This window comes from Macrotis lagotis, chromosome 1, assembly GCF_037893015.1.
Source record: "Macrotis lagotis isolate mMagLag1 chromosome 1, bilby.v1.9.chrom.fasta, whole genome shotgun sequence".
In the NCBI taxonomy this organism is placed as follows: Eukaryota; Metazoa; Chordata; class Mammalia; order Peramelemorphia; family Peramelidae; genus Macrotis; species Macrotis lagotis.
In genome coordinates, this window is record NC_133658.1 from 847,199,221 (window position 1) to 847,213,203 (window position 13,983).

A 13,983-nucleotide genomic window follows, 5' to 3' on the forward strand; every position below is an offset into this window, starting at 1 on the left:
CAAGCATTCAATAGTTCAATCAATTTGGTCTCCTCACACAAACCATTCTATCTACCATTGCCATACCTCTGAGCAGACTTTATCCCAATGACTGGGTACTCCCTCATGACTATTACATCTTAGAATCTCTAGTTCCCTTCAAAACTCAATTAAATCACTACTTCTTATGGAAAACTGCCCTAATTCCCCCCCAGCTATTAGTTCCTCCATTCTAAAATAGCTTGTATTCATTTTTTTTGCATTCTGTTCTATATGTGGTCATGTAGCTATACACACATAATTTTAATGACCATCTGTGTGCTACAAAATGTAAGCTCCTTGAGAGAAAGAATTGTTTGATTTTTTTTTTTTATCTTTCTATTCCTAGGACTGGAAAATAGCAAGCACTTCATAGAAATGTTTGTCAATCAATTGACAGAGAGGTAAAGACTCAATAAGGGACTCTCAGTTGAACAGTTACACTCTCCTTCTGGCATTTGATTTTACCATTTGCTCCACCAGAAACTGTTTATATGAGACAATATGATAAAGTGGGATGGAAGCTGTTTTCAGAGAAGTAACTGTATGACCTTGGACAAGTCATTAACTTCTCTGATCCTCATTTTTTTCATCTGTACAATGAGAGGTTTGGCCTTGAAAACCTCTCAGGTCTCCTTTGCTTCTAAATCTAAGATCCCATAAGTCAGAAAAGGCCCTGGAAAGTGAGTTTATTCAAGAAGCCCCCCCCCCAAATCACCTCTTCTGGAATCTCAAAATCCTTGTAATCAGGTAGTTCTCACTAAAGAGGCAATTCCTTCTATTGGAAGAAATATAGGATTTGGAGTCAGATGACCTGAATTCAAACTCTTGCTCTATTATTCTAAAATAAGTGGTTAGATAAGATGACCTCTAAACTCCCTTCCAGCTGTACAGTCTGTGGACTGCTATGATGTCTAACTTCACTCTCTCATGTTGCAGGCAGCAACATGGGAGTGGAGAACAGCTATTCAGCTTTTGGCTCTCCCTGCTTTCCCTTTCTTCTTTTACCTTCCCAGTTTGAAAGCATCTTTGACTGCTAAGTCCCTTCCTAATATTCTCTGACTGAATGTGCCAACCTCAGGGGAGGTAGAGCAGGTACTGAGCATCAGCAAGCATGTAAGATTATACATGTGTCTAGATAGGAGAGAGCACAAATATGCATGTGAAAATGTGAAAAAAAAATCAGATGAGAAGCCTGTTTCTGGAAGGAGAAATCTACGTACATTACTATAAATGTGCATGTTGCATATATTGTGCATGTTGTGCTGCATATTGTGTGACCTAGACAGGGGCTCTATCTGTGTCTCCTCCACCTGTGCCAATGTTCCTTTTAGAAACACCTGCCCAAACAGCCCCTCCCTGTTCCCATTTTTAACATTGATTCACAGCCAAGTCATGAGCCTTCCCCCTCTCCTCTCCTTGTTCTCTTCTCCCCTTATCCCCTCTGCTTTCTTAGGACTCATTATAGAGTCCTTCCTAGGGTCTCCTGGCCTTAACTAAGACAAGGGAGGTAAGAAGCCCCCCCCCATCAGCTAAGGTCAGAACAAAGGCTAGAACCCAGATGCTTTCTTCCATTCCCAGTCAATCCAGAGGCAGTGGGAGCCTCAGATCCTGACCTTCTAAGAGTATCAGCACACAGGACCATATATATGTATATATATATATATATATATATATATATATATATATATATATTCCTTGCCTATCCATTGCCTGCCCTAGTCCCAATAATGGTCAAGAAATCACAAACTGCCAGTTCTAGAAAGGATAATTTAGTCCAACCCTCTCATTTTGCAAAGAAAGAAACTGAGGATTAGAGAGAGGAAAGGGCTTGCCCACCATCACAGTGAGTCAGTGGACAGAAAAATAGTCCCATCTGAGGAACCTTCTTGAGACTCTTCTTTGGACACAGGAAAGACCCTGCAGTGTTGAGAAAGAATAATCCAACTCCTTTTAGTTATTCAGAGGGTGTAGAACTGCCTATTGGAGCCAGGGGACTATACAAAATGACTACCCATGCCTGAAGAGGGGAGATTGAAGAGGTTAGGTAAGCCTAAGATCTGCTAAACAGGGCAGATCAGCTTCAGTGCAACCACTGATTCCAAAATGACTGATCCACTGGGCCCAAGATCCCCATCACCATTCACCCAAGGTGGATGCTACCTGTTCCTATATAGCCCCTTCAGTCCTGTACTGCCAACCGGCCCCTCCCAACAACGACATCATCAGGGCTCTGCTTCAGGGCCAGGGTCCCCCAGGCCCACAGTTTCTGGTCTCACACTCATTGCTTAAGGCCAGAAAACCAGGGAGAAAAGCTCATTCGATGCCTCACCCTGGTCCCCATCTTCCCTCTCCAGTGAGGAAACCCAGGCCCAGAACCTAGGACTCGGGCTTCCGATGCATCCCAAGGGAAGGTGAGCTTTCACCAACATCTCGACAAGTCAGAGAGACCCTAAAGTGACAAGGATCCAGGGAGTCAGGGTCCCACATCCAAACGGCTCCAAGGGAGCAGAACAGGCTGCAGGAAGGATCTGAAGTCTACGGTTCCCTCCCTGTCTCCCTGCTTCTGCCCTTCTCTCCCTTAGGAAATCCCCCGGGAAAGCATTTCCGAGTGAATCCGTTCACATCCACAGGCACACGGACTCACGTTCACGCAGACACAGCCTCGCAGAGACACTCACACAGTCACCCAGAGATCGAGAAAACTTCTCTCCAGGGGCGCCTCCCCCGCTGCCCCTTCGCCCTCCCTGCGGGGGAGGGGGATCCCCCAGACTGGCCCCCGTAGCCGGGGCTCCCTGCGCCCCAAGTCCCCCCTCCTTCCTCCCGCCCCGGCTGTGCGGAGGCGGGAGGAGGCGGGAGCTGAGTCTCCCCTGGAAACCGGGTCTCCGCCCGGCCCCCGGCGCCACGCCGCCCGCCGCCCTCCAGGTGCTGCGGTGGCCCGGGCTGGGCCAGCCGGGCCTGGGCCCGGGGCCGCCCCCGGCGCCCAGCCCGAGGCTGCAGGGCCGCGACCCCCGGCCCAAGGGAGAGGGCGCACAGAGGACCCTCCCCGCTTCCCTGCCCCAGGCTGGGGAGGCCGCTGGCGGGGGGCAGGCGCGGCGCCGGGAGCCCCCTCCCCCCGTGCCGCCTTACCTGGCCCCGGCCGGCAGGCTGTCCAGTCGCAGGGCGGCCCGCAGGCTGCCCGGAGGCGGAGGGCTTGGGGGGGGCGGGGGGGTGCCAGGCCGAGCCGGGGAGCTCGACTCCCTGGCACCGAGGCCCGGCAGCTGGCACGGCCGAGGGGGCCGCGGGGAGAAAGGGTGGGGGGGTTCCGGGCACTGCGGAGCCCCCAGCGAAGGGGCCGCGCCGGCTGCGGAGCCGGAGCCTCGGAGACTGGGAGGGAGCCCGGCAAGCTGCGGAGGGTGGATTTCCCGGGAACCCGGACGGGAGGCGGGGGGGATCCCGCCCGCTCCGCCCCCGCGCAGGGCCAGCGGGGGGAAGGGGGAGGGCGGGGCCGGAGCTGGAGCCCGGGGGGCCCGCGGGTCGGACCGGGGCCAGCGGGGGTCTCTGCGGATCGCCGCGAGCCGGCCGCTGTCCGAGGTGCTGGGGGGAGGGGGCTGAGGCCGCCCCGGGGAGCGCCCCCCAGTGCCCAGGGCTGAGCCAGGCGGAGGCGGGGGATTTCCCTGGGTAGCCTTCAGGGATGCGAATGAGACTCGGCTCCGCCTCCTAGCCGCGGGAGGGGGAAATAGGTGGAGAAGAGGGACCTCATCCTTGCATCCAGACAGTCACAGGCATCCAGAGACAGTCACAACCGCACACAGGGCTGGTACAAGCTCCTGGTGTGCTGTACAAGGTCCTGGGGTGTAGACATACACACCGGTTTCCGAGGCGGTGAGTGACACAGGGTCCAGTCTCATGCTTACAAATCTGTATCATTTAGTTTCTCCCTATCTCTGTCTCTGTTTCTGTCTGTCACACACACACACACACACACACAGACACACACACTCACCGCACAACCTGAATAGTTCCAGAGATACAGTTTCTCCCCATCCCACTTCTTCAGTCACTTACACACATATGCCAAACAGCTGCAGAGACTATGACACAAGACACAAGCAGCCCGAGAGATGGTTTCTCACAAAAGGTCACACACCAAACCCCCTTATATGGAAGGACACACAGAGACTAGGACATAGGCACAAACAGTCCCCCTACCGTCATACATCTTCACATCCATAACAGAATTACAACTCCTGTTCTCCAAACCTCCCAAGACTTTACCCTTACCTTCCATAGCTGCCCATCCTCAAACTCCAAATATCTATAGACCCCCTTCATTATCTTTCCTTTGTCCCAAAAGTCACCATGCCAAGAACCCAGGACAGTGAGCCCTCCCAACTCATTCCATTCTTTCCCCCCTTCACCCCAGCTCCTCTGCAGTGAAAGAAATTAAAGTTATATCTAATTGGAATCCTGAATCACTCAGCAAAAAGAGAAACTTCACCCCTGTCCAAACCTATGCTCTTGGTTCAGGGATGGGGTGGGATGAAGGGGCATGCTGGTTCTATGAGAGCTAGGGAAACTGCAGAGCTTAAACTGAGGAATGGATGAGGCAGGCAGGCTGGAGAACCAATGATAGTAACCCAATGTATCAGCGCCTTCCTAGCCCAGAGTGACTCTGCGAGTGAGGAGGGGGCAAGTGGGAGAACCCACATAGGCCCACAGGTTGAAGGCAGTGGGGGAGAGAACGAAGCAAGGCTTTGCTAAATGTCAGCCTTCTCTCCCTACTGAGACTGGAACTGGGAGTAGGAGAGATCTAAAGCAACCTTCCTACTATTAAAGCCCCTTTCTTCTCCCCTTACTCTAGGCAGAGAAAACTTGGGATCCTGCATCCTGACTGAGATCTAACCCTTCCCTACTGTGTGCATGTGTATGTGTGTGTGTGTGTCAGACACATACACACACACACACACAATTTCTTTGTATCTCCCTGGATCAGTCTCCTAGTACAAAGAGAGAAACAAAGGCTTAGAGAGATGAAATAATGCACCCAGGAAGCTCCCTAACACCTGACCTTTCTCCTTCCTATACCCCACTTACCCCAAGTTGGTTCCAGAGTAGTACAATGGAGAAAGTATTGAATTTTAGAGTTACTAGATCAGGATTCTTGTCCCATTTTCACTTTTTACTATTTTGTAACCTTAAGCAAGTCCAACTTTCTGGGCTCCCATTTCTTTAGCAGTAAAATAAGGGACTTGAAAAAAAGGGGTCTCATTGCTCCAAACCCTGTGCTCTCTATGGAGGAATCATTTGATGAAGAAGCAGTCTAGCTGGGCAAGAGTCTCAGACTTCTAAAGAGAATATTTTGACTTTTTGTGCTGATGATGATGATGTTTGCCCTTCATTCTGGAAGAAGACCATGACATCGGGGGGGGGGGGGGGGGGGATGATGCCATGATAAATGAATGAATTGGATTTGAGATGGGAATGCTGTGATAAGCTACCAGTCTCATTTTCTCCTCCAGAGCTCTGGGTTCAGTGGCCAGATATGAATCAAGATAAGTAGAGATAGTCCTGGATGTGAGGTAATCATGGTTAAGTGACTTGTCCAAGATCACAGCTAGTGTCAAGTGTCTGGGTTTGGATTTGAACTCCCATCTTTCTAACTCCAAGGCCAGTGTTCTATCCACTGTGCCACCTAATTGCCCCTGCTGTGTATATGATCTTTTGTAAGGTGCTTCCCCTTTTAAGGCCATATGTATCTTCATCACTAAAATGAAAAGAAATGACTTTTCACCCCCCAGACAGAAAATACAACCGAGACAGAAAAAATGGACCTTTAAAGTGAATCTGGAAGAGAGGGTAGAGGTGAGGAGTCCTGAATTTAAGGATGTTCATACAAAGCCTCATTTTTGACCCAGAGCAATAGATGAGAAAGTCTTTCCTTTCCAAGGAAGTAAAATCAAGTGTAAGAACTGCCTAGTAAGCATAAATAACACTCCCCCTCCTCCAGGTTGGGGATGACAATGAGGCAAGAGAGAGAGGATCCTGGCTTGTGCTCAGACTAAGAAGGACATCCAGTGATGAGAGATGTTTTTCTGGAGGAACCAGGAGCCAAAGGAGAAAAGAAGGTATCTCAAAGGTTAGGATGGGATTTGGGAAGAAGAAGACAAAGAATCATTTTTTTTTTCTCTTCCAGGGCCCAGGAATCAAGATGAATAGAAAAGTGAAAGAGTAAACAGGATTAGACTACAGGTCTAACTCATAGAGTCTAAGTTCAGGGATCTTTCCTTCACAGCCCATGTCAAGAAAGCTACAGGATGGGGAAAGAAACATTAATCAAGATCAGAAAAGAATCTCAGTGAAAAGGGCATGGAAATAAGAGTCAGTTCAACCATAACAGTCAAAGGAGAAGCCATTGATGGAGACTAGACCAAACTGAAAACACAACTGAGACACATTGAAAAAGGCACTAAATTTGTAGTCAAGATGACCTGGGTTTGAATTTTAGCCTTGCTACTTATTTATATACATATTTTAATTTTTTTTTTATTTTAAGGCAATGGGATTAAGTGACTTGCCCAAGGTCACACAGCTAGACAATTATTATGTGTCTGAGGTCAAATTTGAACTCAGGTCCTCCTGACTCCAGGGTCAGTGTTCTAGCCACTGCACCACCTCACTGCCCCAGTCCTGCTATTTATTAATCCTTTTACTCTACAAGGCTTGATCTTAGTTCTCCCATCAGTCAAATAAAATAGTTAGGGGGTACAGTGGGTAGAGCAATGGAGTTAATCAAGAAAATGATAGTTCTGGGGAGGTTAGGTGGCGTAGTGGATAAAGCACCAGCCTTGGAGTCAGGAGTACCTGGGTTCAAATCTGGTCTCAGACACTTAATAATGACCTAGTTGTGTGGCCTTGGGCAAGCCCTTAACCCCATTTGTCTTGCAAAAAACCTAAAAAAAATGATAGTTCAAATCCCACCTCAGATACTTGACAAGTGTGTAGACCTGGGTAAATTGTTACGTTGCCAAGAAACTTATCAAGGTGAGTGAAGACCAGTGCAGAGCACAGGTGACCCTCTGTTCGCTCTGTGTGGAAACTTAATCCTACTGTGCAGCACCCTCAGTAATCTTAATCATTCATATTTTATTAATAATTGCTCCCATCTCAATAGCATTCTAAAGTTTATAAAATACCTTCCTCATAACAACCCCAGGAAGTAAGTAATGTATTATTTTCTCCATCTTTATAATATTAACAATTATATAACACCTTTAAGATGTACACAGTGATTTACATGTGTGTATGTGTATATATATACATATATATATACATTTATATGTAAAATCTAATAATACTTGGCAGCACAACTATTTAGAGTAGGGCACAATTCAGGGATGAAATCAGACTAGAAGATCACTTTGACAACTGATGCCTGGTCCCCTATATTACCATCACCATCACCATCTCCCCACCCTACCCCACCAGCCCCACCATTTTACACCCTATGCATTGTAACTTGATATCAACTATATAAAAAATGTTGAGAGGTTTGGGTGGGAATTGTAGGTATGAGGTATGTGGTGACTGCTGGACCCAGATAACCTGAGTTCAAGTCTAGCCTTAGACACTTCCTAGTTGTGTGATCCTAGGCAAGTCACTTAACTTCTTTTTACCTCAGTTTCCTCAACCCCTCAGAACTGTTATGATAAAATGAGATAATTGTTAAATGTGCTTAGCACACAGTAGGCATTCTATAATTGTTTATTCCCTTCTCTGCCCACCTCAGACACCTGATATGTTTGGCCAACTACATCCTAGAAGTGGTCCTGCCCTATATGGCATATCTATGTGATAAAAACCTTATTAAACACTCCAACACCTCCGTTCATCTCCATCCCCAATCCCCACCAGTGAAATAAAGACATAAACAATTGTGGCTAAAATTTTTACTTTTCAGAACCTCAAATCACAGGCACTGTCTTCTTGGACTTTATCTTATGCTAGTGTTCAAGTCAGGGACCCTCAGATTGGAAGGAGAAATGAAAAGAAAATGCTGCCAAATTTCTCTTCCCTGTTCATATCTCACCACCCCTATCTTCACCCTAGCCCTAGGAAAGAAGAGCTGGCCTGGGTGAGGCTGGACATCCCCTAGGAGGAGGAACAAGAGGCTGCTGGGACATTTGGTCCTCTGGACCCCGGGCAGCAGCTTAGCCCCCGGCAATCCTGGCGGAAACGTTGTAATGAAAAGCAATAGACAAGGGGGTCCAGGCAACTGTTAAGACTGAGCAGGGCCAGACTGAGGGTATGCAGGACATCCAGAGTGGAAGGCACCGGACACTCACCATCTCCACCGTCACCATCATTCTCCTCCTGTCTGGCCACCCAAGGGGCTAGGATGAGGTGGTAGGGTGCCAGGCAGATGGCAAACACCAGCAACAGCCCCAGGACCATGGTTCGTGCCATGCGTCTGTGTGAACCAGTAACTAAAGGGCCCAGAGATGCCCCTCTTGATGTAGGGGGCATCACCAGAACCCGAGCCAAGGATATGTAGGCCCCAAGAACCAACAGGAAGGCAGCAATAAAGAAACCCACAGTGATATAGGCCATGCCTTGCCGGGCCCAACCATGCTCAAAGCAGCGGGTAGCGCCTCCTGGGCCAGGGCGAAGAGCCTGGGCAGAGACCAGAGATGGAGCAGCACAGGCCAAGCATAGCATCCAGGTGGCTGTACAGGCAGCCTGGGCCACTCGGAGCTGGTTGAGAGGCAGGCGGGTGCCAAACCCAGGCTTGGGTCCCTGCACGGTGCAATAACGACTAACGCTGATGAGGACCATGAAGGAGATGGCAGCATAAGTGGCAGCATAGTATGTGGCTCCAGTGATGTGGCAGACAGAGGCAGGGAAGGGCCAATGGGCCCTGCCCAAATAGTAGGTGAGCCAGAAAGGCAGTGTGAGGGTGAAGAGGATATCTGCCACAGCCAGGTTGAGCAGGTAGAGACGTAAAGCTTGGCCTAGGCTTCCCCCACCCCTCCCAAAAACGGCCAAGGCAGCCAGGTTGGCAGGCAGACCCAGACTCAGGGCCACTGCGTAGGCTGCTGGCACCACGATGAAGCGGGCAGGATCATCCCAAGGGCCACATCCTCGAATGCCTGCACCTGCTTCTGTGTTGTTCATTGGATCCAAGGGAGAGGTGGGTGGACTGTGGGAAGAAAGGAGAGAGGACCATGAAAGGTGGGGGAAGGGAAACCAAATAAAGATAAAGGGAGGGGTTATCTCTTTTGGCCCCCCTCCCCTCAGAAAACCAACCTTCCTAAACCACTCAACCACCCCTTTTGCTCCCCCCCCAAAAAACTTGCCTCACCTTTTCTTTTCTCAAAGTCCATCTCTATCAACAGCCCCTCTCTCACCTCTAGAAGAATGTCAGTGAATCTGAGACCAAAAAGGAGATATATGTAGGAGAATTTGCCCTGAGCCCCACTCTAATTCCCAATTCCAATCAGTGCCCACAAAACAGAGAAAGAAGAGACTGGAAAACTGACTGTCAAGGGAGTTCATTCCTCAGATACAACCGATTTTGGCTTCTTGAGTCAAGTCTGGCATAGGGGTAGAGGGCCAACCCAGGGGCGATAGACCCTCCCCCCACTGTACCACATCCCAAGGGAGAGCTTCCTTCTTATTCTAGTCTGCATCCTCCCTCTACATCATACACCCATTCAGAGCCATGCCGGCATATATATGTACACAAGTTGAGAAGTGTTCCCAATATAGAAATTTAAATACATATTGACATAAAAACAATAAACATAGATATACATGTAAAAGCACATTTCTATACAAAAAGAGACCTGAAAGAATGTTATTCATATGCATGAACTCAACTATGAAATATTACAGAAGGATACAGGCATTCATTCTGAAATATATAGGATAATACCTACATGAATACATATATGTGTGTGTGTGTATACATACATGCTTTAGTACATTAAGTAAGATATATGAAAAAGAGCTAGCAATTATGGAAATAAAGTCTTCAAAGATAAGTCAGAGAGATCCCATAAATAATTTTTTTGGTTTCAGAAAAGAGTGAGGTCTCTAGGAGGATTCTGTTGTTTGCTTTTGTTCATGGAAAAAGACCATGACATCAGATTTGAGATGATGCCATGATATGCAGGTGAATTGGATTTGAGTGAGAGGGTGCTGTGCAGAGTCACCGGCCTCACTTTCTCCTCTGGAGACATCTGGATTCAGTGGCCAGATATAAATCAGGACAACTGGAGATAGACCTTGATGCAAGGCAGTAAGGGTTGCCCAAAGTGTCTGGGGTCACATTTGAACTCAGATCCTCCTGACTCCAGGGGTCAGTACTCTATCCACTGTGCCAGCAAACTGCCCCTAGAAGGATGTTAGGGTCGAAATGGAGACTCTTTGTCTCTTTTGGGATCTCAGACTACCAATAGGATTTAACAAGCAGATATGAAGCACCTACTGTGTGCTAGACCCTGGGGCTACAAAGACAACTAGAAAGGGACCTCAGAGATCCAGCTCTCTCATTTTACAGGTGAGAAAACTGAGATTTAGGGAAACTAAGTGACTAGTCCAAGATTACACAGGAAGTAAAGAAAAGCAGAATTCAAAGTCCCTAATTCTGAATCTGTTCTTCCCACTGCTCAATGATGTCTTCACAAGTAGCCTAGGTTCTCATAGACATCCTGAAGAAGTCAACAAGCATCTATTAAGCTCTTACTGTTTGTGAGGCACTGAGTCACACACTGGAGATTCTTTCCCTCCTTATCTCCACCTCCTGGCTTCCCTGGCTTCTTTCAAGTCACAGCTTTCTACAAGATACCTTTTCTAATCCCCTCTAAAGGAAAGCTAATGCCTTCCTTTCAGGCAGTTATTTACAGTTTATATTGAATTGAGCTTGCTTGCATATAGCTATTTGCCTACAGTCTTCCCCACTAGAATGTGAGCTCCTCAAGGGCAGGGATTATGTTTTTTCTTTCTTTGAATCTTCTCCAGTGCTTAGTATAAGGCCCAGTACATAAAAGGGCATTTACTAATAATAACTAACATTTATGTAGTTATCTTGTTAACTAACAAGATTAACTAGCACGTTAACTAACATCTTGTAGCGGATCCTATGCTAAGCACTTTACAATTAATAGTAATGATTATGATAAAAACATTTGTAAGGTACCTACTGTATACTAAGCTCTTTCCAATCTTCTCATTTGATTCTCACAACAATCCTGGGAGGTAGGTGCTATTATTAACTCCCTTTTACAGATGAGGAAACTGAGGCAAAGAAGGGTTACGTTATTTGTCCAAGATTGCACAGTTACTAAGTGTCTGAGGCATGATTTGATCTCAGGTCTTCCTGACTCCACGCCATACATTACAACACATTTAATGGGGATACAAAGAAAGACAAAACATCCTTCCTACCTTTAAGAAACATATTCTTATGGGGGGAAACAGGCAAATAGCAAATACAGACATACTATATACATAGTAAATATACCATGATCTCAAAAGGGTGGATACTAGAAACTGCAGAAAGTAGAAACTGATCTTTTTTTTTGAGGGACAAAAATATTTTTTAAAAATTTTATTTAAGTATTTCTGGGTTAGCAGAAGCTAAAGGAAAGAAAGATTAGCACAGCTACCAAGAGAGGATAAACAATAAGGAAAGTATAGGGGGTTTGAGATGTTATTTGGGGGATGACATTCCATAAGAGTGGGTTAGCTTCCATAAGGAAGACAAGACAATTGATCTGAGTCTTAAAGCAAGCTGGGGAGTTAAATGGCAGAAGTGAAGAAGCACTGGGAGCCATCAGGAGATGGGAGACAGGAGTGTTAGGTATGTAGCACAGGAAGCCAGGTGGGGTAGCTATATGGTAGGGTGAGGAGTAGGGAGGAACGCAGAAGATAATTGGAAAGTAGGAGGGTCCACATTGGAAAGTAGGATTGTGTGTATTTGTGAATGTGCTGCAACCTTCTGACAAGGCTTTCAGACTTTCAGTTTCTGGCAACAAACTGATAAGATTTTTTTTTCATCATCTGCACTTGTGAGGAAAACCCATGAGTTTCATGTATATGTATGTGAAAGGTATCAATTCATATAAATTCATTAGGGAATAACCATGTGACAGTCACCCAGATACCTTCAGATATGTCTGCCAACAATCATAGAACTCATCTTTGCTCAGAGGCCTTCACTGAAGGACCTATTTAACTGCCTCTGGCCCTTGGTGGCGAGTTAAGGGATGGGAAAGGGCAGTAAAGGGAGAGGAGGGCAGAAGAAGGGAGAGGAGAAAGTTCTCAATCCTGCCCTCCCAGACAAGGGAAGAAACGGATACTCAAGATGTCAGGACCTCTCCCATTTCCACTCTTCATGCCATTACATGCCACCCACCCAAGTCCCCTATCTAGGTCACAATTTAGGGGGAGGGCTACACAGCTAAAGAGTCAGAGCTTTAATTTCAGATTACTGCTTGAGGGGAGGGAACTCTAGGGTCCCAGTAAGAAGTGAGTACTGTTATCTGGTAAGAATAAAGAATGGTTTGCTTTTGTCTCCTACAACTTTGTCCAGAGGTCCTGCAGACAGAAGCCAAAACTAGACCATTTGGATCAAGGTGGTGAAACTACCCCAAACCATAATGACCCTCCCCACCCCCACGACCTCCTCTTCCCCTTGCCATAGGGTCCCCCTCCCTTACCTGGCGCTGGATCTGCGGCTGCTCCAAGAATTATCCCAAGTGGGCCTAGGAGGTTTAAGGGACCCGAGTCGGGGTGAGAGCCCACTTTCTCTACTTCGGACTGGGTCTAAACTGTCGGAGTAGTCCGGAAATGGGTCTAACAGCTGGAGGGGGGAAGGGGTACACCTGTGGTCTTGGGGGAAAGGGGAGGTCTGGGGAGGAACGTCCAATCGCTCAATCCAGGGGAGGGATCTGGAGGCGGGGATCATAAACAGGGGGAGAAGGAAAGGCAGGAGAGGGGGCAAGCGGGGAAGGGGAAGGAGAGAGCTGTCATGCGAGTGAGGAAGACCAGGGAAAATGCCCCAAAGGAAGAGAATGTAAGGTAGGAGTGCAGGGAGACAATTAGGCTGGAAGGCAACTCCCAGATCATCAGCCCCCCTTCTCCCCCCATGAAACTTGGGAAGACTATGCCGCTCCCCGCTCCGCAGGAGCCCCCTGACCCACTCCGCCCGTCTGGCGCCCCCACATGTGACAATGCCAGACAACTGCTCCCCCGGCACCAGCTGGCCCTGGCGCCCCCTCCTCCCTTTCTGTTTCCAGCCCTCCTCCCCACCGCCCACCGCCCACTGCATCTCCCGCGGCCTCCGCAGCAGCTGAGACAGCTCTGACCACCAGGCTGGGGAGGTGGGAACAGCCAACCCCCCTCCTTTCCACACACACACACATCAAGCTCTAATCCCTGGCAGGCCCAGAGGTTTTATTTTAAGGTCTGGGGAAGGAGACAGGCTGGCTGCAGTCTTCTCTGATCCTCAGGGGGCCCTAGGAGTTGCCTCTCAAGAGTCCCTAGGGCTATTCCTTCTACCTCTGTACCTGTCTCATCACCTCCCTCTCACCCACCCACGGAGGGAAAGACAGAAGACTAACAAATTTTGTAAGAACAAACAAGATTTTTATTTTATACTGAACAGGTCCTTATAAACTAACATTCCTCCTGCAATGCTCCACCCCCCCCCAAAAAAAAACTGAGGAACATGCCCAGTTGCTATACCCAAACCAGCATGTAGGGAACAAAGGGTTAAAAAAATAATAATAACCTATCCCTAAGGAAGGCCCCATTCTTCCCCCTCAAAAACAACAGAGTAAAGACAAAATAGAGATTTACACAGATGTCTACTGCTTTGGCTGAAAAACCATTTCATCAATGAATTTTACAGCTCCACGAGGCACTTATCAAAGGTTATAGTTATCTGTAGGTGGTCACTGACATCCTGAATCTTAGGCAGAA

At 47.8% G+C, this 13,983-nt stretch overlaps 1 protein-coding gene across 1 annotated transcript; it reads right to left on the bottom strand.

Annotated features, from left to right (window-relative positions):
- Window positions 1-8,148: 8,148 nt before the first annotated feature.
- On the bottom strand, window positions 8,149-9,171 carry LOC141490759 (platelet-activating factor receptor-like). Its single transcript, XM_074191005.1, has one exon. It carries the CDS (start codon window positions 9,169-9,171, stop codon window positions 8,149-8,151), a length of 1,023 nt encoding a protein of 340 aa, XP_074047106.1.
- Window positions 9,172-13,983: the final 4,812 nt, after the last annotated feature.

What these genes read in the sequence shown, in the direction of transcription:
- LOC141490759 (XM_074191005.1), bottom strand. Translation starts at nt 9,171, where the DNA reads ATGAACAACACAGAAGCAGGTGCAGGCATTCGAGGATGTGGCCCTTGG.